This window comes from Oncorhynchus keta, chromosome 29 (genome assembly GCF_023373465.1).
Source record: "Oncorhynchus keta strain PuntledgeMale-10-30-2019 chromosome 29, Oket_V2, whole genome shotgun sequence".
NCBI classification, from domain to species: Eukaryota; Metazoa; Chordata; class Actinopteri; order Salmoniformes; family Salmonidae; genus Oncorhynchus; species Oncorhynchus keta.
The window spans coordinates 31981027-32006409 of record NC_068449.1 but is presented as its reverse complement, the minus strand read 5'-3'; the positions used below and the strand labels follow the sequence as shown (position 1 = coordinate 32006409).

Genomic DNA, 25383 nt, shown 5'->3' with positions numbered 1-25383 from the left:
GAGGGCTGAGGTGCTGGGTGTCAACCCTCCCCACAGCTGTTAGTTACTGAGTTAGGACACTGGACCCTACAGACCAGACATGGGTTGATATAAGATTTGTTTTCTTTGAATCGCATTTAATTTAGCCTGCCTGAGAGTGCCAGATTGGCAGGGTTTGCTCTGACACTTTTGGGAGTATTGAATTAGACAAGCTCAACCAAGCGTAGCTAAAAGCATTTGAAAGAAACAAAATAGTATCTGAACCCAGGTCAGCTCTCCAGACTGACAGACAGCGTGTGTAACTAACAGTACAGTACTCACTGGCTGCCTCCACCAGCTCCGGGTGCAGGATGTAGGGGATGAGAGGATCAGGAAGGTCAGCGAAGAAGGCCTTCAGAGCCCCCGCCACAGCATTCACAGCCACGTCCATCACTATCAGGTCCACACTGTGGTCTGCAGAGGGGAGAGAGAGAGGGACATGGCTTGATTGGTGAGGGTAAGAAAGTTAACAGTACTCACAAAGCGTCTTTGGGTTTTAGAAAAATAAAAAAAATAATATGTATTAATGCTTATTATTATTAATATTATTAGAGAGGGGGAGCGAGTGAAGGAGAGCGGGGGAGTAAGAGAGAGCAGGAGGAAGTGAGAGGAGAGAGGGGGGTGAGATAAGAAGAGAGTGGTGAGAGGAGGAAGAGGCCGAGAGAGAGAAAGAGCTAGTGAGGGCAGGACAGGGCCTAAGGTGAACTGACAGCTGTCAGAGTAGATCTCTCTCCCAGACAGCAGAAAGGGCAAGAGAGGGAGAAAAATGCACTTAATTCACAAATTCCTGTGGTGGAAAGAGAGAAGAGAAGAAGGAGAGAGAGGAAGAGAAATAGAGAGAGGGGCGGGTGAGACAGGAAGAAGAAGAGCGGGTGGAAGGAGGACTAATGGTTCCGGGCCAGCAGGCAGATTCATGCCCATAGTGTCTCTTTTGGGCAAACTGTGTCTCATGGATAGGAAGTCATTTGGCCACTCAGTGGAAGGAAGATTTTTTCCACCCAGCCCCTTTGCACAGCTCAATGGCTCAGATTGACTAGTATTGGATTTGAAAGATGGATGAAAACAAAAAGGGAAACGGGTCTTACAATGGGGCTACAGATGGGAGAAACTAAATCTATGGCCATCGTTCCCCTCTGGGAAATACAACCAACCGGTGAGCCTATGCAGTAATTCAATTCCAGACAGAAAATAAAAATGCAATTAATTGATTGCTTGTGCAAGTCAATTTGACCCGGTCCAGGTCAAATTGCACTATATATATATATATATATATATATATATATATATATATATATATATATATATATATATATATATATACACACACACACATATATACACACCAGTATTTTTCAAGCAAGCGAGAGAAGGCAGAAAGATCTCTATGCAGCAGAGTGGGGACTATATCAACATCTATTCTAAATCATATTATGCAACATACCCCATCCGTCCCTAATTGGCAGGTTAATACAATCAGCCTTCCCCTGTGTGTTTTAAGACTCCCATTGATTCACAGTAATTCACTCTAATACTGTACCTAGTCCAGCTCTTTCATGGACAAACATCCATAATGCTTGTGGCTGAATTTAAACAATTAGGAAGGAAATTTAAAGTCCTTGGGAACAGTCATTATTGGTTGTCTCAACCAATTCCTTTCCTTCTGACATCTTAATGAACCAGTTTGATTTAAATGTGTGTTCAGTTTATAAATAACAAGAGAAAAAGACTAAGGGCAAACATGTCACGTGGGAATGAAGGGATCGGGAGACAGACGCAGGAATGCGTACGTTTTTTTTATTGTACCCAAATCACGGCGTGCCATGTAAAGGCATGGAGACCAAACAAACACGTAACAAAAACACAGGGTTGATACCCAAACAAAAGAGCGAGGAGTACCTTGAATAAATAACACACGGGACGAGACCCGTAATCATCTGCGCAATCCACAGGGGCACGAAAGCCCAAAACACACAGCACAGGTACTCACACGAACCAACGGACATTGTAACATTAAATGGACAGGACAATGGTAAACCAAGGACACACTTTTACAATTACTAATTCACTGGGAATAGGGGCGAGGTGTGTGTAATGAAAGTTCCGGAGGGATCCGTGAAAAAAATATATGAATATTTTGAAGACGATAAAGGGGAAAATGAGCTTTTAAAAGAGAAAATAATGTAAGAGCAGTTGACAGTTGCAGACGTGTTTTACCTTGATCAAACTGCTTCTGAATATTGTCTTGATCGGTCTTGTTTCCACTCACACGATACAGGCCCTCTGTATTAAGTCCTGGAAGACAAAATAAGAGATTTGGAGATATTATGAAGTACAGAAAAACAGCCTACTAGGCTGACCTGCTATCAACATAGTTTGATTTCCACTGGGAAAAGGGTAGGAGAAGTCTAAAGCGGTTTTCCCTCCAGCAGTGATTTCAGATCAGAGAAAAATATAAATGCAGACCCAGCCACATAAAGCATGGCTGAACCATCTTACACACACACACACACACACACACACACACACACACACACACACACACACACACACACACACACACACACACACACACACACACACACACACACACACACACACACACACACACCTGCGTACGTTGACAAGGAGGAAGGAACAGACACAGTTAAAGCTTGTGGATCATGAGGCCATGCTTTGAGGAGGCAGCAACAAGCAGCCTAGCGGCTACCCTGATCAGTTTGCCAGGTGTCCTCAGATCACACCAGCTGATCTGAGGACAGGGCTTGGGGAGCATCTAATCAGCTGCATAATGCAAGCTCTGTGGGTGGGTGTGTGTGTATAAGCAGTAAATGTGCGCTCTGTCCGTGCTCGCTGCAATGACAAACTGCAGTGGGTGTGACCTTGCAGCACATACACTGAGCAGCAGCACTGAGTTAGTTTATACTATAGCCGGGCGCTCCCACTCACACACACAGCGTGGGCTTATATATTCCTGAGACGCTGTAACATGTCAGAGCAGGTCCTTTCTTACAGCACTCAAGGTGAGACTGATGTGATGACACACTGGGTTCATACTCTATAATACTGTAGCACAGCAGTACAGGTGCAGAGGAACAGGTAGGAGCTGAATTTCTTGCTCACCAGCAGCCACATAAATGGCAGGTGGCAATCCAGGTGAATCACACACTGCACAGGACTGACTAGGGTCCGTCCCAAAGTCCCTATATAGTGCACCAGAACCCATAGGGACATTTGGGACACAGCCCTAGCTTAGTTATGACATTAACGTCTTCTGGAAAGTATTAATTTCCTTTCCCAATTGGTCATTGTGCAATTTGTGTGTGAGTCTGGTCGGCGGTGTAAGGCCCCTCCTGACACTGTCAGCAGAATGTAAGCTCACAGGCAGGGCAGGAGCATGAACACAATCGTGTGCTACACACACACACACAGAAAACGCTGCACAAGAGCAGCACAGAGGACATTTCCATGGCATGATAAGATAGAGATAAGAGCTTCCATTTTATAGAGCGTAACACTGACTCCCTCTTAATGCTGTCATTCCTGACTTATGTTCTGATTTCCTCTAACCATTCGTTCATGTGAAGATAATGTTTCCCGTAACCACCATTAGAAGCCATTTAAAAAGCCACTCAATGTAAGTTAGCATCTATTCTGAGAGGCGACCGAAGGCATGCTAAGACAGCGGTAAGCTAAATACCACAGTCTAATGACTTGCTCTACATCCAGTCCCTTCAGAAAGTATTCACACACCCTGACTTTTTCCACATTTTGTTATGTTAACGTTACAGCCTGAATTTAAAATGGTTTACATTTAGATATTCTGTCACTGGCCTACACACAATACCCCATAATGTCAAAGTGGAATTATGTTTATTTTTTTATTTTTTATACAAATCCATTAAAATTGAAATGCTGTAGGTATTCAACCCCTTTGTTATGGCAAGCCTAAATAAGATCAGGAGTAAAACTGTGCATCACATTATAAGTTGCATGGATTCACTCTGTGTGCAATAATAGTGTTTAACATGATATACAAATATTCCAAAACATGCAACATGTTTGCAATAAGGCACTAAAGTAAAACAGCAAAAATATATGTTACAAAGAAATGTACTTTTTTCCTGAATACAAAGCGTTATGTTTGGGGCAAATCCAACAACACATCCTTGAGCGCCACTCTTCATATTTTCAAGCATGGTGGTGGCTGTATCATGTTATGGGCATGCTTGTCATCGACAAGGACTAGTGAGTTTTGTATGATAAAAATAAACGGAATAGAGCTAAGTTCAGGCAAAATCCTAGAGGAATACCTGGTTCAGTCTGCTTTCTAATAGACACTGGGAGACAAATTCACCTTTCAGCAGAACAATAACCTAAAATACAAGGTCAAATATACAATGGAGTTGCTTACCAAGACGACATTGCATGTTCCTGGGGGCTAAGCTAGAGTTTTGACTTAAATCTGCTTGAAAATCTATGGCAAGACTTGAAAATGTCTGTCTAGCAATGATCAACAACCAACTTGACAGAGCTTGGAGAATTTAGAAGATAATGTGCAAATATTGTACACATCCAGCTGTGCAAAGCTCTTAGAGACTTACCCAGAAAGACACTGATTGTTGCCAAAGGTGATTCTAACATGTATTGACTCAGGGGTAAATACTTATCTAATCAAGATGTGAGTTTTTCATTTTTACAAACGTTCACATTTTTCTTCCACCTTGACAGAGTATTTAATGTATATCGTTGACAAAAGAAATGACACATTTTTTATCCCACTTTGTAACAACAAAGTCTGGAAAAAGTAAAGGGGAGTGAATACTTTCGAGAAGGCACTGTACATAGACACAGGTCTCAGCCATAGAAATAGAATGTAGCCTAATTGTTCTAGTCATTCTATTTCTATGGTCACAGCGCCTGTTAGTTCCACCCCACATCATGGCTTTTCTGACTGTTGCCATGCCATCGTTGAAACAGCACTCACAGAAGAGTGTGACCCTGGTTTTAAGGAGAAACGGACCTCAAACTGTGGGACTGGCAAGCGAACAGTCCTGTCTAGCTGATATATGCACATGCCTCATGGTTGTAATTTAGACACCAGTTCATCTGTACCAGGATGCAGCTTTAGTTATTGTGTGTGTGTGTGTGTGTGTGTGTGTGTGTGTGTGTGTGTGTGTGTGTGTGTGTGTGTGTGTGTGTGTGTGTGTGTGTGTGTGTGTGTGTGTGTGTGTGTGTGTGTGTGTGTGTGTGTGTGTGTGTGTGTGTGTGTGTGTGTGTGTGTGTGTGTGTGTGTGTGTGTGTGTGTGTGCCGACGGGTCGAGGCTTTTGACTGGATGTGACCCTTCCTGCTTTATTTAGTCGAATGACTGGGAGGAAGGTTGCAGCCAAAGACAATAAGAACAAAATGAACTCAAATGAGTGAGGGAGGGAAGTGCTACGGGGAAGTGATCCGAATTTAGATGTGTTCTACAAGCCGGATGTTCTATTGTCCTCCTCCCTAAATACTCTAACTCAGCACCACCATCTCCACCAACACTACTACTACACTCTTGTCAATGCCAAATCCTACGGAGTTTGGGGGTGCAAGACAGCAGAAATAGATCTGGGACCAGGCTAGTACAGAACATAGGCTCACCTTACAACTACAACTTCAGGAAATACCTGAGGAGACTGATGGCAGCACTGGAATTTTTGCATTTCAAAATCTGATTAAATGGAACCTCCAGCGGTAGATAAATCTCCTGATATCCTGGGTGTGACAGTTAGTTCCTGTGTAGTCATATCGCCGTAGAAACTGTGGAACGATCCACTACAGTGTTTAGTTTAAATGCTGGACAGCTGCCAGGATCGTTTTATTACCATGGCAACAATAAAATCCAATAACTGAATAAAAACCTCTTCCATCCGGCCTCTGGTTGTCCCATGATGATACCACAAAAAGGTCAGCAGTTAGCTAGTTATCAGATGTAACAGCTAACACTGTTGTTGAACACAAAGATTGAGATTAGGCTTAGATATGGTAACCTACAGGCCAACGATCATCAACTAGATTCAGCCACGGGCCAATTTATTTATTTGATCGGATGATCAGGTGGCCAAAACATAATTACAAATAATTTGTAGACTGCAAATTGACCACAAGAAGCCCTAACATATATGTTTGAGTAAAACATTTTAATTCAAACCTTGCTTACATTAGTATACAATCATATATATTATGCATGGGAATACTTTTTGAACAGATTTGCTAAATTAAAATCACTTGGAGCTGATGACAGTTGGGAAACCCTGCTGTAGGCAGTATGTCCCATAGTTTAATTTCCAGGCTAAATAACATTGAGGACCTCTGGCATCAAAATTGTCAATTGAAACCAAATAGAAGCCAAACTCTTCTAGGCAACAATGGCATGAGAAATATGCTGTGTTAAACCATTCAGGTTGCAGAGCTGAGAGAGAGTTGAGAACTTCACCATCATTGCCCATCTTCACAATCCTCCTGATCTAATGCTATCCTACATCAGTATCTACAGTAGGCCACAGATTTCCACCCATATTCCACAAAAATAACAGAATAAAGTGTTTTATTAAACCCATTGATCATGACAAGGACTCGACTAATTCAGTCAGAGAAATAAAAGAAGGTAGCTAATATCGCCAAAACGAACTTGACTGTTGTGGTGGTGAAATGTTTTGGTCGTTTGTAACTAGTAGCTACTCTGTCTGGACTGGAGTCTAGGGCCCTATTCCATCCTCAGTGGAGGGAGGCTGAGGCTCAGGCCAGTGCTTGCTTACTTCACAAATGGCACCCTATTCCTTACATAGCGCACAGCTTTTGACAATAGCACAGAATAGTGCACTATGTAGGGAATAGGATGTAATTTGGGATGCAGCGGTAACAGTAACTAACTACATTGTATTAAGAGACCAGAGCATCCTAGCCGACTCATACAATTCCAGTAGAGGTCGACCGATTAATTAGGGCCGATTTCAAGTTTTCATAACAATCGGAAATCTGTATTTTTGGTCGCCGATTTTTATTTATTTATATCTATATATATTTTATATATACCTTTATTTAACTAGACAAGTCAGTTAAGAACACATTCTTATTTTCAATGACGGCCTAGGAACGGTGGGTTAACTGCCTCGTTCAGGGGCAGAACGACAGATTTTCATTTTGTTAGCTCGGGGGATCCAATCTTGCAACCTTACAGTTAACTAGTCCAACGCAATAACGACCTGCCTCTCTCTCGTTGCACTCCACAAGGAGGCTGCCTGTTACACGAATGCAGTAAGCCAAGGTAAGTTGCTAGCTAGCATTAAACTTATCTTATAAAAAACAATCAATCATAATCACTAGTTCACTACACACGGTTGATGATATTACTAGATATTTTCTAGCGTGTCCTGCATTGCATATAATCTGACTGAGCATACAAGCATCTGACTGAGCGGTGGTAGGCAGAAGCAGGCACGGAAACATTCATTCAAACAGCACTTTCGTGCATTTTGCCAGCAGCTCTTCGTTGTGCGTCAAGCATTGCGCTGTTTATGACTTCAAGCCTATCAACTCCCGAGATGAGGCTGGTGTAACTGAAGTGAAATGGCTAGCTTGTTAGCGCGCGCTAATAGCGTTTCAAAAGTCACTCACTCTGAACCTTGGGGTGGTTGTTTCCCTTGATCTGCATGGGTAACGCTGCTTCGATGTGGTGGCTGTTGTCGTTGTGTTGCTGGTTTGAGCCCAGGGAGGAGCGAGGAGAGGGGCGGAAGCTATACTGTTACACTGGCAATACTAAAGTGCCTATAAGAACATAGTCAAAGGTTAATGAAATACAAATGGTATAGAGGGAATTAGTCCTATAATTCCTATAATAACTACAACCTAAAACTTCTTACCTGGGAATATTGAAGACTCATGTTAAAAGGAACCACCAGCTTTCATATGTTCTCATGTTCTGAGCAAGGAACTGAAACGTTGCACTTTTACTTTCTTCTCCAACACTTTGTTTTTGTAGTATTTAAACCAAATTGAAAATGTTTCATTATTTATTTGAGGCTAAATTGATTTTATTGATGTAATATATTAAGTTAAAATAAGTGTTCATTCAGTATTGTTGTAATTGTCATTGTCATGAATTAATTAAACAATCTGGCCGATTAAATCTGTATCGTCTTTTTTGGTCCTCCAATAATCGGTATCGGCGTTGAAGAATCATAATCGGTCGACCTCTAATTTCCATCTTAAGTGTATTAATAATTGTTCATCCTTGCAGCCCTCTGTACCCATAAATCACCAGCCCCATACAATGCGGGAGAGGAAAGGAGATGGGACGGGTGAACTAGTCTGTATCCCAAATAGCCCACCCTATGGGCCGAGGTCAAAAGTAGTGCACTAGAAGGGTCTCCCGAGTGGCGCAGCAGTCTAAGGCGTCACTACAGACCCGGGTTCAATCCCAGGCTGTTCTAACCCGGCCGTGACTGGGAGACCTATGAGGCGGCGCACAATTGGCCCAACGTCGTCCAGGTTAGGGGAGGGTTTGGCCGGCCTGGATGTCCTTGTCCCATCGCGCTCTAGCTACTCCTTGTGACAGGCCAGGTGCATGCACGCTGACTCCGGTCACCAGCTGTACAGTGTTTCCTCCTACACATTGGTGTGGCTGGCTTCCGGGTTAAGTGAGCAGTGTGTCAAGAAGCATTGTGGCTTGGCAGGGCTGTGTTTCAGAAGAAGCATTGCGTCGACCTCCACCTCTCCTGAGTTCGTAACGGGAGTTGCAGCGATGGGACAAGACCGTAACTAGCAATTGGGTATTAGGAAATTGAGGAGAAAAAGGGGTAAAACAAATACAAAAATGTAATAAAGAAAAGGGAATATGTTGGCATTTGGGAGAAATACATAATACAGTAGGATGCCATCGTTAACTATAATGAACAAAAATATAAAACTCTGAAGAGTGTACCATGAGCTGAAATAAAATATTCCAGAAATGTTTCATATGCACAAAAAGCTAATTTCCTCTAAAATGTTGTGCGCAAATTTGTTTACATCCCTGCTGTGAGCATTTCTTCCTTGTCAAAATAACCCATCCACCTGACAGGTGTGGCATATCAACAAGCTGATTAATACACAGGTGCACCTTGTGTTGGGGACAATAAAAGGCCACTCTAAAATTGTCTGTAATAAAGCCCTTTTGTGGGGGAAAACTAATTCTGATTGGCTGGGCCTGGCTTCCAAGTGACTGATTTCCTATGAACTTTAACCCAGAAGGCTAGGGTTTAAACAATTATACTGTAAACTTTGATGACAAGCTTAGGTAGATACTCTAGACAAGACACATAACTGCTCCTCTCTTCTCTGGGGCTGAGTGAGCACACTGGCTCATCCCATATGGCACCCTATTCCCTATATAGTGCACTACCTCCATGCAGAGAGAGGCATTTGGACCAGGAGTAAAAGAGTGAAGGATAAACTCATAGACATCAAGCCCAGTTGGCAGAGCAGAGTCTGTCAGTGGACGTAAGGTTCCATCAAGAATGTGTACACCTACAGCAAACAGACAGTAAGAAGCAGCTCCCCTGGTACTCGAGAAGACTTAGCAGAATGAGGGATGGAGGGAGGAGAGGAGGCATGGCAACTGGGGGCTAACACTGCTACTGCACTGACTAGAGGACAGCAGAGAAGGCAATCATTAACATGAACTCCTTCTCTCTCCCTCTCTACCTCCCTCCTCTCTCGATCCTCCTCTTCTAGTGCTGACTGGATTGCAGCCAGGCTGACTGGATTGATTGCCACACAGCATACCTGAGCAGAACCGGGCTAATTATGAGAGGAAGGAACAGCGACATAGGTATTGGAATCCATAATGACAAGTTTGACAAGCTGATCGTGTTACCTAGGGTCACAAGAACACCTCGCGGAGAGAACATTCATTAAGTGTGTAGTTGGAGCATGTGTCGATACAGATAGGATGAAAAAAGGCAGTGATGCTCTCGGATCAGCTTTCTCCATTCAAATCCTACCGTAACATTAGTATTATTCCACAATTGTAACGACCGATCAGCACCTAGACATACATTTTCACCTACAGTTGAAGTCGGAAGTTTACATACACCTTAGCCAAATACATTTCAACTCAGTTTTTCACAATTCCTGACATTTAATCCTAGTAAAAATCCCGTTTTAGGTCAGTTAAGATCACCACTTTATTTTAAGAATGTGAAATGTCAGAATAATAGTAGAGAGAATGATTTATTTCAGCTTTTAATTCTTTCATCACATTCCCAGTGGGTCAGAAGTTTACATTTGTGTTTGGTAGCATTGCCTTCAAATTGTTTAACTTTGGTTAAACGTATCGGGTAGCCTTCCACAAGCTTTCCACAATAAGTTGGGTAAATTTTGGCCCATTCCTCCTGACAAAGCTGTAACGGAGTCAGGTTTGTAAGGCCTCCTTGCTTGCACACGCTTTTTCAGTTCTGCCCACAAATTTTCTATAGGGTTGAGGTCGGGGCTTTGTGATGGCCACTCCAATACCTTGACTTTGTTGTCCTTAAGCCATTTTGCCACAACTTTGGAAGTATGCTTGGGGTCATTGTCCATTTGGAAAACCCATTACCGACCAAGCTTTAACTTCCTGACTGATGACTTGAGATGTTGCTAAAATATATTGACCTAATTTCCCCCCCTCATGATGCCATCTATTTTGTGAAGTGCACCAGTCCCTCCTGCAGCAAAGCACCCCCACAACATGATGCTGCCACCCCCGTGCTTCACAGGTTGGGATGGTGTTCTTCGATTTGCAAGCCGCCCCCTTTTTCCTCCAAACATAACAATGGTCATTATGGCCAAACAGTTCTATTTTTGTTTCATCAGACCAGAAGACATTTCTCCAAAAAGTATGATCTTTGTCCCCGTGTGCAGTTGCAGCCTTGAGGTTGAAGGAATTGTCCATAGAGCTCCGAGACAGAATTGTGTTGAGATACTAACATTGAAGGTCCCCAAGAACACAGTGGCCTCCATCATTCTTAAGTGGAAGAAGTTTGGAACCACCAAGACTCTTTCTAGAGCTGGTCGCCCGGCCAAACTAAGCAATCGGGGTAGAAGGGCCTTGGACAGGGAGGTGACCAAGAACCTGATGGTCACTCTGACAAAGCTCCAGAGTTCCTCTGTGGAGATGGGAGAACCTTCCAGAAGGACAACCATCTCTGCAGCACGCCACCAATCAGGCCTTTATGGTACAGTGACCAGACAGAAGCCACTCCTTAGTAAAAGGCACATGACAGCCCATTTGGAATTTGCCAAAAGCACCCAAAGGACTCTCAGGCCATGACAAACAAGATTCTCTGGTCTGATGAAACCAAGATTGAACTCTTCGGCCTGAAAGCCAAGAGTCACGTTTGGAGCAAACCTGGCACCATCCCTACGGTGGAAGCATCATGCTGTGGGGATGTTTGTCAGCGGCAGGGACTGGGAGACTTGTTAGGGTCGAGGGAAAGATGAACGGAGCAAAGTACAGAGAGATCCTTGATGAAAACCTGCTCCAGAACACTCAGGACCTTAGATTTTGCTGGGTTTATAGTTTATATATCTGTGCATGTGACAGTAAATGAGAAAGATGTACATCACTGTTCCACTTTCCCTACAACCCCCTGCCCCCTTCCCTTTTGTTTCCTCTCGCTCTCGTTCTCTTCTCTCACCAGGGACAGCAGCAGCAGAGCAAAGCTACATTAGTTGCCTTATTGTAAAAGATTAACAGCTGCAAGGCCCATTAAAAATCCTGGCCTGAATATAATAAGATAAATGTGATGGATTATGCCAGCAACAAAAACAGGCTTGTAATAAGAATTCAGTTTAAAGTTGAACTAATAGGAACACAGTGTATATGATAAGGCTGTGCTGATATTCTACTCTTAAAAATGTACTTTTTCAGGCTTTGATGACATCAGCCAAAGATATTGATGGTGATGACACATTGGAATGACTTTCCAATCAACAGCTAGCTAGCTACATTCTTTTAATTCCTTAAACTTTTTCAATACTTTTCGTTTTTGCTGGCAGCCTAGAAAATGTTTCTGAAAAGTACCAAGTATATGCTCACACACACGCACAGGCTAATCACGCCATGAGTGTTAGAGAGGCTTAACACAATGATCCGCTCATTCAAACACTTCACTCCTGCAGTCCTGAGAAGTATTAATACCTACGGTGTAGTAGCTACGCTGGTTAACGCTGTCATACTAACGACGTTGTGATGTGGGGAGGACTACAAACCAAGCCACTATGCCAGCGCCGATCAACTGCCAGCCTAGAGCCATGAAAACTGTTACATAAACAAGAAGTAATGTCCTATGGTGTGTCAGTAGTGCATTACACAGGGTAATTTGACCCTGGTTACCATACCAACAGTTAAGTGTTGATAAACAGAAAAGAGGAACTCTTTTGAGCTCCTTGCTATGGGGTGGGTAGGGCTGGCTGATGGTTGATGGAACCAGTACAGTGTTTAGGGCCTGTTGGCAGAGAGTGTTCTGTTCAGGCTGTGTTGTGTTGTTCTTCCATTGTGAGGCTGATGTGACATGACTGCCAGCAGAAGAGGAAGGGGAGGGCCACCCCTGGTGCCTATGGTGGGCACTCACTAGGGAGGGTCGGTGGCACTGGCAGGCAGCTCCGAAAAGAACAGGGTCATGTTGCGTAGTGAGAAAACGTTTGGAATCAGAGTGAAACAGGACGGCACTACCTAAGCTTTTCCAATAAGAATACAGATTTTTGTTTTGCGTTGCAAACACTGTGTTCTACTGAACAAGACCCAGGCCTGCTGTTATACACAGACCCCAAAACACTGGGGCCTCCTAGGGCCAGCACCAGGCTAGAAGAGGTGGAGGAGGAAGAGCTGGAGGAGGAAGTAGAAAAGGAAGAGGAAGAAGAAAGAAGAGCAAAAGGCGTAGGATGAAGAAGAGTGCTGAACACCACCCAGCCCAGCCTGCTTGCAGCCACAGCTTGAGAAGAACAGGACCTGATGTGTGTCGAGTCGACAGCTCTGTCATATCCAACTCACTCAAGCTCCCTCTGTGACATCCTCTGGCCCCAGACTGAGGGGAGAGAGCAGAGCAGAGCAAGCTGCCAAAGGGAATAACAGGACTTTTGTCTTGTTCAACATGGACCGCTAAGCGTTTGCCCCGTCCGTGGAGACCTTGAAAAAACAGGCTGTCACATCATCACTAAATTCCCCAGTTGCAGCTGGCCTCCAGCAAGGTGCTTGAGTCACAACGGTCAGGGGAGTGGAGCAGGAAGAGTAGAACACAACATCAGCACAGCAGAGGTCAGACCCTCAGTTCCAGTATTGCTGTAGAAAGAGAAGAGCGTGTCCCAAAGTCCCATGCATAACTGATTGTTGTTTGTGTGAACTGACGAATCATTCAGTCGGTCTGGAGGGACACAGGTCCCCATTGTCATGGGTGGGGGGTAAGTGAGTCATAGTTCATCTGACTGGAGGGGAGAGAGCCAGGCAGGTGGTAGTTAGAGGCACATCACAGGGCATGCCCCAGAGGCTGCTAGCTGGAGCACAGGGCCTGCCATGTCATGCTCAACCCCACAAGGCAAAGTCATGCCCCAGTAGTACACAGCACAGGGCCACGGGGCCTGCAATGACGCCCATCCACCGCGAAGCTACTGCTCGAGCTGGATTGAAAGGAGGCCTGACTAATACTGTACATCTGATCATGGCCCTACTACTGCGCCTCCCTCCCCACAGCTCTGAGCTCTCCCCCTGGGCCTGGCTCACTGAGGCCCTGGCTAAAAGCTCCTGTCTGGATCGACCTTAACAAATCACCTGAACAACAGACTGTGACTGACCTCAGGGCAATATACACACACATACACAGATGGAGACAGAGAGCGAAAGAGATGGCAACACTTCAATGCAGTATCACAGCTCACCAGAGATGACACTTCAAAAGAACAAGGCAAAGATGATTAATTATGGCCGCTACTGTTACTGTCGCAGTACCACCTTATCCCTCCCTCTCAACTTCCGACACTCAGAAAAAGACCAACAAAACAAAGGTAATAAATACATACAAACAAACCTAGATAAGAAAAGAAGAGGCCTAATCAAAGTTAGAATACGTCAACAAATCTTTTACTTTTTCCTACTAATATTGACTGTAGTACAGTGAGTATTCTCAAGAGCCGTTTCCTCGTCTTGGTTGACATTGAAGGCTAGCGCGAGTAACTCAAACTAGCATGGCTGGCGCCTGACAATCATTGGCCCATTGAGGAGCAGAGTAATCCCTGAGACTGAGGAGAATGATAAACAGCAGTCGCCACCCCCACCCTCCCAATCTTCAGATCCAGGGGCTAAACACGCACACGCACTGCTGGGAAAGAGCTGACGGATGCTTTTCCACTCAGCATAAAGTCACTTTGAATGCTGAAAAAGCTCATAGTTATTGTAACTGCATCCCCACTGAGTTGGTTTGAGTCCTCTCTCTGCTCCCCCTCTTTCCTGGTAAGTACAGCAGCAGTGGTCCGATTGGAAAACCAACTCATCAGGACACATACTAAGGGTTGAGGGCTTAATATGCAGGCTGATACAGAAGTGTTAACCAGGTCAGTATTGCAAAAGATCATTTGGTCTCAGTTACTTGTGTCTAACAAATGTATACTGAACAAAAATATAAACGCAACATGTAAAGTGTTGGTCCCATGTTTCATGAGCTGAAATAAAACATCCCAGAAATTTTCCATACACACAATCTTTTACATATCAAATTTTGTGCACAAATGTCACCATCCACCTGACAGGTGTTGCATATCAATTCTATCTGATTAAACAGACCGCTCATTACACAGGTGCACCTTGTTCTGGGGATATTAAAAGGCCACTAAAATGTGCAGTTTGGTCACAACACAATGCCACAGATGTCTCAAGTCTTGAGGGAGGATGTAATTGGCATGCTGACTGCAGGAATGTCCAACAGAGCTGTTGCCAGAGAATGTCATGTTAATTTCTCTACCAAAAGACGCCTCCAATGTCATTTTAGAGAATTTAGCAGTACGTCCACCGGCCTTACAACCGCAGACCACGTGTAACCATGCCAGCCCAGGACCTCCACATCAGGCTTCTTCACCTGTGGGATCATTGGAGACCAGCCACCTGGAGAGCTGATGAAACTGTGGGTTTGCACAACCAAATAATTTCTGCACAAACTGTCAGAAACCATCTCAGGGAAGCTAATCCGTGTGCTCATCATCCTCACCAGGGTCTTGACCTGACTGCAGTTCGGCGTCGTAACCGACTTCAGTAGGCAAATGCTCACCTCCAATGGCCACTGGCACATTGGAGAAATGTGCGTTTCACGGACAAATCAACTGTATAGGACAGATGGCAGAAAGTGTGTATGGTGTTGTGTGGGTGAGCGGTTTCCTGATACCAACGTTGTGAACAGAGTGGCCCATGGTGGCGGTGGGGTTACGGTATAGGCAGACATAAACTACGGACAACAAACACAATTGCATTTTACCTATGGCAATTTGAACGCACAGAGTTACCGTGACGAGATTCTGAGGATAATTGTCATGCCATTCATCCGCCGGCATCACCTCATGTTTCAGGATGATAATGCACTGCCCCACGTTGCAAGGATCTGTCCACAATTTCTGGAAGCTGAAAATGTCCCAGTTCTTCCAGACATGTCACCCATTGAGCGTATTTGTGATACTCTAGATCGACGTGTACAACAGTTTGTTCCCGTTCCCGCAACTTCGCACAGCCATTGAAAAGGAGTAGGAAAACATTCCACAGGCCACAATCAACAGCCTGATCAACTATGCGAACGAGATGCATGTCGCGCTGCATGAGGCAAATGGTGGTCACACCAGATACTGACTGGTTTTCTGATCCTTGTTTTTAAGGTATCTGTGACCAACAGATGCATATCTGTATTCCCAGTCATGTAAAATCCATAGATTAGAGCCTAATGAATGTATTTAAATTGATTGATTTCTTATATGAACTGTAAACTCAGTACAACCTTTGAAATTGTTGAATGTTGCTTTTATATTTTGTTCAGTGTAGCTAGGAGTAAATACTGGTTAGCTCATAGAATACCAATGCATTAATCTCATTTAACTACTGTATAGCCTACATTTTATGTACACAAATGTCACTCAGAGATGACAGTCGTCCCTTATTGTGACCCCCTCATCCATCTGGCGTGGGTTAACTTGACTGTTGACTTTCTCTGTGATCCAGTGAGATGGCTTTATCTGCCCATAGCTGTTTGTGAACATCACAGGCCTCCATTACCACTAATGGGAAAAGTGCATCAAGGGAGCAGGCTACTCCTTCCTTACTATTGTGAATCCCTGGGGAAACAAATCTCTCTCTCGTACCAGTACTAGTACCAGTCAAAAGTTTGGACACCTACTCATTCAAGGGTTTTTCTTTATTTTTACCATTTCCCACTCTTTGCCTTGATGACAGCTTTGCACACTCTTGGCATTCTCTCAACCAGCTTCACTTTGAATGCTTTTCCAACAGTCTTGAAGGAGTTCCCACATATGCTGAGCACTTGTTGGCTGTTTTTCCGTCACTCTGCGGTCCAACTCATCCCAAACCATCTCAATTGGATTGAGGGCAGGTGATTGTGGAGGCCAGGTCATCTAATGCAGCACTCATCACTCTCCTTCTTGGTCAAATAGCTCTTACACAGCCAGGAGGTCATTGTACTGTTGAAAAACAAATGATAGTGGGACTAAGCGCAAACCAGATGGGATGGCGTTTCGCTACAGAATGCTGTGGTAGCCATGCTGGTTAAATGTGCATTGAATTCTAAATAAATCACCACATTGTCACCAGCAAAGCACCACCACACCTCCTCCTCCACGCTTCACAGTGGGAACCACCCATCCAGAGATCATCCGTTCACCTACTCTGCATCTCACAAAGACACGGCTGCATCTCACAGACACGGCGGTTGGAACCAAAAATCTCCAATTTGTACTCCAATTTTCACCGGTCTAATCTCCACTGCTTGTGTTTCTTGGCCCAAGCAAGTCTCTTCTTCTCATTGGTGTCCTTTAGTAGTGGTTTCTTTGCAGCAATTTGACTATGATTCACACAGTCTCCTCTGAACAGTTGATGTTGAGATGTGTCTGTTACTTGAACTCTGAAGCATGTATCTGGGTTTCTGAGGCTGGTAACTCTAATGAACTTATCCTCTGCAGCAGAGGTAACTCTGGGTCTTCCTTTCCTGTGGCGGTCCTCGTGAGAGCCAGTTTGATGGTTTTTGCGACTGTACATTAAGAAACTTTCAATGTTCTGGACATTTTCCAGATTGACTGACCTTCATCTCTTAAAGTAATGATGGACTGTTGTTTCTCTTTGCTTATTTGAGCTGTTCTTGCAATAATATGGACGTGGTCTTTTACCAAATAGGGCTATCTTCTGTATACCACCCTTACCTTGTCACAACACAACTGATTGGCTCAAACACATTAAGGAAAGAAATTTCACAGATTAACAAGGCACAACTGTTAATTGAAATGCATTCCAGGTGACTACCTCATGAAGCTGGCTGAGGAGAATCCAAGCGTGTGCAAATCTGTCATCAAGGCAAAGGGTGGCTACTCAAATATAAAATATATTTTAATTTGTTTAACACTTTCTTGGTTACTACATGATTCCATATGTGTTATTTCATAGTTTTGATGTCTTCACAATAGTTCTACAATGTAGAAAATAGTAAAAAAGTAAGAAAAACCCTGGAATGAGTAGGTGCTTCCACATTTTTGACTGGAACTGTATATATAACCCAAGATTAGCTACTAGTCAGCATGCCAGTGTGAACATGCTTCTTTACACAGCACGTCATTAATTATTTCATTTTCTTTCCTCCATTTTGTGATGTGGAGAGATGAGAGGGCCCATAGCAACAGGGGAGAGAAAGGGTGAGAGAGAGGAGAGATGCCGAGAGAAAATGGGCTGCCATGGGTGTCTGTTAATTGAATGTGATTGCTTATTTTCTTTCAGCATTCTTCAGGCTCTTGATGAAACCAGCCACTCTCTTCCTGCACTCTGCAGTTGTATGTTATGTTCAGTGATCCGATGTTAGTCTGCCACCTATTATAACTATTTCATTAGCGCAGGACTTCCAGTCCAGTGGAAACCAAGGTCCCCAGAGCTAAATTCAGGCCCTGTCTGAGTCTCATCACAATTGTCATAAGAAACCAACAGAAGACAAACTCTTTTGGCCACAAACTAGGCTACTCGTACCCGTGTGAAATTCACCACCATGTTGGTTTGTTTGAGACCGTCTACTAAACTACTCACTCACTGGGTATTGATTAGTAGGCCTACCAGTCAATGTTTCCATTGAATATGGTGGTCAGCTACAAAGCATGGTAAAGGGAAGTAGGGGGGCACGATGCCCCTGAAAGTAATAGCAGGCAGTTTCCAATGACTACTACTTGAATTAATTCAGACTTTTACTCTATTCCACTGACTTCAAAGCAAACAAAAATAATCATCTTTTTTACCCAGTTTGGGTTAACATACGCTCTGAGATTACATTCAACCCCCGAAAATTAATGGAAAACCACTTTCTTATATCTATGAAAAAAACAAATGCTGCATGGCGGGTTCACTAAGCTCAGAGAGGATATCGTTTCCAGTTCCAGACACTACTGTGAACTGCAGATTTACAAATCAGATATCATAACCAATACCCTAGAGGGAGAATTCTGCTGCTGCCTTCAAAATATTGCCCTCTCTCGCATTAGGCTAAGTGCTTAGACAATAATGGCCAATGAGATTTCCAAATGCATCAACATCAAATTCCATTTAATCATTCACCATGCTCAGTCGCTCGCCCTCCCCTCTTCTACCCCCCTTGAAATGCAATTTATTACTGAGGAAAAAGGACAAGTTTAACGAAAACCGCGATTGAGTGTGTAAGCAGTTAGCAGAGTCTTCTTTCCCCAGACATTGCTTGCAGCTGGTGACTGATACACCTTGCAGATATGAAGGCGGGTCAAGACCTTTGTTTCATTGCAAAGGGAAACAATATTGCTACAATGCTACATTTGACAACTAAAGGATTATGAACAAATGTAGCTGGGCATCTCAGTGAATAAGCTTGTTTAAAACTCATGGACCAAATTAATGAATCACTAGACTAACCCTTAACATTATATGAGATCCAACAATTAAAAGGATCAAGTGAGCTACGTAAGCGCTTCAGAAGATCTTAAGCAAGGTTAAGTCGATACAAACAGGAGGGGACCCTTAAAAAGAACTACACCATAGCTCTAATAAATTCATCCTCTCTTCTTCCTGGAATTCAGTGGTTTATAATGCAATAACGGCAGTCTTTCCCCTAGGATTTTTGAAGCAGTGGTGGGTTGATGGCTTTGGTCATCCTGGGGCATACCTTTATACATCTATTAATAGGGTTGGCTACACTTCCAGGATTACAAGCTAGTTACACCCGCAATAACATCTGCTAAATATGTGTATGGGACCAATACAATTTGATTTAGCTAGCTAGTTACCTTGGAGGTTTCTCTGAGGATCGGATGTTGTAACTTGTCTCTGATCTTAAAAGCACGTATCGGTAGAATAAAAAAAAATCTCTCTCTATATGTATATATTAGATTTTTTTGCGTCTATTTTTTTCAGTGGCGACTGATTTAACAGTGGTGGTGTGCCGCTGCTAAATAAATATAGTGGAAACACTGAACAATAACCAAAACCCCAACGATGGTCCGTCATAAAGGTCATGCCAGTCTGTTGGGGCAGAGGAGTTATCATATTATCATAGAACTGAACTCCCAAGAACTGTCAGCTAGTAGTGAAAAGGCAGCAGGAATAAATCCCACATTTTGTTAGCAGCGGCCACAAAAAGCTCAAGTGAATTCCGATCAAATAGCAAAAGATACAGTACTTGGGGTTGCCTACGATCAAGAGAGAAATGGAAGGCACGCCCATATACACTACTACAGCGTCATGCTCACACACTCAAAAAGCAACAACAACCCAACCCAAGCCGTTCTCCAGAGATGAGGGAGAACTGATAAAAAGTAACCTACCAGTGCGTTCAATGTAGTCCACACACTTCTCAATGAACAAGGGGATTGGCCGGTCCGGGGTGACCAGGTTCTGCAGGGGAACACCAAAGTAGTTGCTGTCCCAGTTCCTTCGTGTGGGTGGGTACAAAGGCTTTGGGGGCTTGGATTTTGGCTGTGAATAACACAAAAACACAGTGAAAGACAATATTACAGCATCGTTTTCAAGACAGAGAAAAAAGTAAATCCTTTGAATGTCAATTCTTCAAGAGTTGTCATCCCCCACAAGTGTAAAACACCTTGCAAAAAATAATATTTTGTTCTTTGTTCAATGTTCTGTTGCCTGGTTATCAAAGGAAGCAAAATGTTCAAACAATGAGAATATTCTTCATGGCAGTAGTGCTACTGTACTGTCACCGATTCATGATTGTAATATATGAAGTTTGGCTTTTAGTCAAAACATTTTTGTATGATAGATTGCCCTGTTATATGCAAACAAAATCATTTACAAAATGAAGAATGAAACAAGCTCTTTGAAACGTAATTGTGATGCTTTAACTACTGTATTTTTGTGAAAATATAAGGTTTGTGAGAATATAGTTTAACAGGCCAATCTCTCCCTTATGTCCCAAATGTCACCCTATTCCCTATATATTGCACTACTTCTGGCCAGAGTCCATAGGGCTTTGGTCAAAAGTTGTGCACTAAATTTGGAATAGGGTGCCATTTTGGACATACCTGCTGTCCACTGATTCATGCCTCAGTGCACTTCCTCCAAGCCCTGGGAACCCTGCCTGCCTCCAAATGCCTTTAACATCTGGCCAACTGTAGCCAGACCAGACTACAATACAGTGGGATGCCCAGATATTCTTCAACTGCATAAATCTCCTATCACTCCTCAACTATGACAACAGAAGGGGCTACCTGCAATATGGCGGTCATATTTAACCGTGATTATGTTGTCACTGCTTGTGTTGTAGCTTGTCTTAACTGCTGAGGAATGGGAGTGCATGTTTGGCAAGGAATATGTGATGTTGCAATATTGAACAGAAATTGCAAGTCACGTTTGCTCTCAGTGTGATAGATAAAACATCGACTTGCTTCACAGTGCAGACGATTCTGAATCTCTTTCATAGTAATCATGTGTAGTGCTTCAGATCACCGTATTGTATGACCAGCTGTTAAGACAATGTACAATTACATATAACATGTACAATAGCTTTGATTTCTCTTTACAGTATTAGGCCTATCTAAAACAACATTTTAAAACATGATATAAGAAACGATTACACAGAAGATGAAGAATCAGAACACTTACCTTTTTGGGTTCCTTTGTCTTTGGCGTTTTCTTCTTTTTCTTCTTCATGTCATCCTGCTCTGGATCGGAGGTGATGGCAGGGTTGTCTATCCCTCCCTTCCAGGGGTCAGCAGGGGAGAGCAGGGGGTCCTCCTCACTGCCCCGATGGGCCCTGCCCTTCTTCTTCTTCTGCATGGCCGGCCCAGACTCATCGTCGCTGACGTCGGAGTGGACACGTCTGTGGTACATCTTGGTTTTGCTGAAGAGTATTTTTGAGCGGTGCTTATACTTGGAGGGCCTCCTGCTGGCTTGTGCCTTGCGGTCGAAGCCGTTCTCCTCATCCCCGTGCAAGACGTGAAGCCCCCCAAACGAATTGCGCATTTTGACAATCCTGCTCTGGGTGTCCTCCGGGACAGCGTAGATGTCGTCGCTGAAGCCTTTTGATTTCAGGAGAGTGTCTATGGGGTCTGCGTAATTGTCGGACGTCTCAACGTCTTCACCGTGGGCCATGGGGCCGCGTTGTCGTCTGTTGCTCCTCATCCCAGCCTCGATGGTCTTCAGGAGATTGGGGTCCAGCTTCTTGACGTTGGACTTGGGTAGTATAGGCTTGGGCCTAACCGGGGGAGGCACTCTGTGGTTGCGCTCGTGGTCACTGAGAGGTGTGCTATGGACAGGGTACTCGTTTCCCTCCAGATCGATCCTGTACTTAGCACGTTCGCTAGGCGTTGGAAGAAGCTGCACGTCATCCCCGATGGGGCTGTAAGGTGGAGGAGCCTCGGTGTCATCCTCTGAGTCAGGGTAGTAATTGTAAGCAGGGGAATGACTGTGGGGAGACTGGGGGAAGACATCTTCGCTCGCACCCATGCAGTCTCGAGAGCTATCGTACATGAAGGCGCTCTCGATACTGCTCTTCTTCTCTAGCACCTCGTTGAAGAACGGTGTGAAGACTTCCGTCTGCCGATGGTACTGAGACAGAGAGTATAGAGCTGTGAATTTGGCGGTTATCTCCGTAGCGATGTGCTCCCCTTCAGTCATGAGCTCTTTGATTTCGTCGTTCTCAAAGAAGTCGGCTTGACTGTCTGTGATGGCCACCATTTGAACAGGGATGACGTCTTGGACCTCCGCCAGGAAAGCTCTGAGCATCGCCATGGAGGACTTGCGTTTTGCCGAGTAGACCAGGATGTATCCGTGGACAAGCTCGTCCTTCCTGATTCCGATGGAGGAGTGGTAGGAGAGGACTGTGACCTGTATTCTTCTGCGACTGTCGCCGATGATTTTGTTGAGGATCAGAGTGTTACTTTGGCCAGGTTGCCCTGCGCTGCAGGAATGTGAATCCAGGAAAGGTGAAAGGATAAGGTCCACACTGAATGGATCCCCACACACGGCACACATAACGATCCTCAAGTCGGTCTCTGACATGTCTTTGATGGAAGGCAGGGGGCTCGTCACATCAAAGTTGTGCTTTAGTCCTTCTAATACTGCTCTGAGAGCCTGTTTAATTTGTAACTCATTAAACTTCCGTGGAAAAGTATCAGAGGGTATGTCTACAAAGGTGCACTGTAGCTTATTTGCAAGCTGTTGGCCCTGATGCCTCAAGATAGGCATATTTTTGCAAACACTGTCTCTCTGGTTTGCTAGGATTAGAATGAATGGCAATGGCTGAGCGTATCTCTCCCTCCTGTTCTGTGCAATCTCTGCCCTGATTCGCCCTATGCAGTCGCCAATACAATTTAGCGACTCTATGGAGCTGAAGACACAGAAGATTCCGTGAGGTTTGAAGGTCGACGCCCATGTATGGCTAAAGAGCAACGTTGAATTGACATCAACAGGCAGAAGCTCCAGTTCATAGATTTTCCCATCCAGGGTGTACTCGTCATCTGTGGACTGGGCTCGGATTTCATTTGCAAGTTCTTGTGCGAGACCCTCTCTTCCCAAGAGACACAGGTTGACTTTTTCAATGTTGGCACTGTTATAGTAGAGATTAGAGCGACTGTGGTCCAGCTGAACTAGCCTGTTAGCCAGTACCTGCTCGACATTCATGTCAACGCAGCTCTGTCCGCTCAGACACGTCTCCTTTGTGGGGTGGTAGACGAACCCGATGTGCTTGAGGAGAAGCGACTCCCTGTCCGGGGCCAGTTTCTGCAGGGCTCTGTATCTGGGCTCCTCGTTGAGCACAGTGTGGATCTCGCTCATTTTGTCACAGCTTGGGGTGGCGTTTAAATCAAGGTCATAAAACAGCTCGGCATGTTCAAAAAGCATTTCCTGAAATTCCTCTTTGGCCCTTTCAACTATTTCCTGCTGATGCTGGCTGTAAACATCCCTGCGATCAGATTCACTGATATACTTGTAGGCCTCGTCCTCCATGACAAAACACATGACCTCTTCCCAGGGTTGTCCAGGGCTGATGAAATGGACTCTATCCAACGTCTTCTTGAATCTATCCTTCATTTCTAACCGTCTTTTCTCTGAGAACAGATGTTGGACATGGTTCTGATAAATCTTTTCCCCTTCCGACGTTTTGAGGAGATCAAAGGGCACTCTTCTGTCATTGACTTTGTCAATTTGGTCCGTCTCATCCCACGGGGTGTGCTCCAGCACCACAAACCAGAATTGAAACTCGGCCCTGCTCTTCAAGATGCTTTGAGCCTCTGACCAGCTAAGGTTCTCAAGTTCTTCCAAGTTGTTGAGCAAGTTATTGAGAATTTTTGGCAGGCTCAAGAAGTATTCTTCCCTCCTTTTCCTGATATGTTCCTGCTTCAGCTGTTCTATGTGCTTATTGAGGGTGTTTCTAGCTTTTCGGGTGCCTTCCAGGTTGATGTATTCCTCATAGTCAGGGTGGTTTTTCAATGTGTTACTCACCATTTTCCAACTTGTGTGATAATCTCTAACGGTTTGTACAATCCGCTTTTCAAACTTGTCGGACACTGTGGCTACTAACTGTCTCTGAACTTTGTAGGCCTCCAAATAAGGAATGGTTTTGGGTTTGCCTCGTGTTTTGTCCATCTGCTGGGTTAACGCATTAAAACACAGGTCTACATTGATGCTAGATCGAGCCGACGTTTCTACCACCAGGAGGTTCTTTTTGCTTGCAGCGAATGCCTGAAGGTCCCTTAGATACTGCTCCACGCACTCGTCACATTTTGTTGCAGCAATGACAATAGGCTTTTTCGATTTGACCATTTGAGAATAAAGGCTATTGACAAATTTCATCTGATCCTCAAATTTCCTATTGCAGCCTTTGCTCACGTCTATACACAATATAAAACCGTCAACATTCAGTTTCCCATCGGCCATCTGCTTCTGATCAAAATCCTGCTCCAAGCCAAGCTGGTCGGTGCAAATGTACATCAGCTTTTCAGCAGACTGTATCTTGGAGGCTGCAGCCCTTTTAGTATAGGGCTGCAGGTTTGTGCTGCGATGGGGCAAGAAAGTCTGATCATCAATGAACTCTGTTTGTTCAATGATTTGAATTTTGCACTCGAGCCCATCATCACTTCGGTGTGGCACTTCACCCCAGTAGAGGAAGTGATCATTGTTCACCACGCGACCTCCAAAGTCAATTGTGCTCAACACAGAAGTGTGCTCAGTGTAGTAGCTGTCCGCGTTGGAGCGCACATATCTGTTGCATAGGCAGGACTTTCCCACGCCACAGTTGCCCTTCTCCTTCTCTGTCCCTGAGAGGCCAACAACACTGACAGCATAAGTTAGGGGGCGTGCCTCCTTGTTCTTGGCCATTATATTCCCCCTGTCATTGCTTTGTCACTTTCAGGAAAGGTTTCCACCAGCACAGCTACCATTCCACTCCTATTGGTTAGATAGGGTAGTGTTGCACAATCATGGCTTCGTCCCTTTAGTGATGAATCCCTCTTTCCTCCTAAATCCTCGTACTGCGATTGGGAAGCAGGTTCTCCCCTATTATCACCTCACTGAAAAACAAAGTGTATTATTGAAAAACACACATAGGAACCCCAAAAACCTGATTTCATAGGCCTAATATGGTTTGTATACGAAA

General features: G+C 44.2%; 1 protein-coding gene and 1 long non-coding RNA gene across 2 annotated transcripts in view; one reads left to right on the top strand and one right to left on the bottom strand.

Moving 5' to 3' along the window:
• Positions 1-25383, bottom strand: part of arhgap5 (Rho GTPase activating protein 5) — a 37251-nt gene that overhangs the window by 10117 nt on the left and 1751 nt on the right. The window contains exons 2-5 of the mRNA XM_052486438.1: positions 21393-25297; positions 20099-20249; positions 2233-2310; positions 301-432 (exon numbers count right to left, since the gene is read on the bottom strand). Coding sequence (XP_052342398.1) covers positions 301-432; positions 2233-2310; positions 20099-20249; positions 21393-25106 — 4075 coding nt within the window. The 5' untranslated portion in view covers positions 25107-25297. The remainder of the gene's footprint in view (positions 1-300; positions 433-2232; positions 2311-20098; positions 20250-21392; positions 25298-25383) is intronic.
• Positions 16064-25383, top strand: part of LOC127913636 (uncharacterized) — an 82459-nt gene continuing 73139 nt past the window's right edge. Inside the window, exon 1 of the long non-coding RNA XR_008086283.1 lies at positions 16064-16667. This is a non-coding gene — a long non-coding RNA (uncharacterized LOC127913636). The remainder of the gene's footprint in view (positions 16668-25383) is intronic.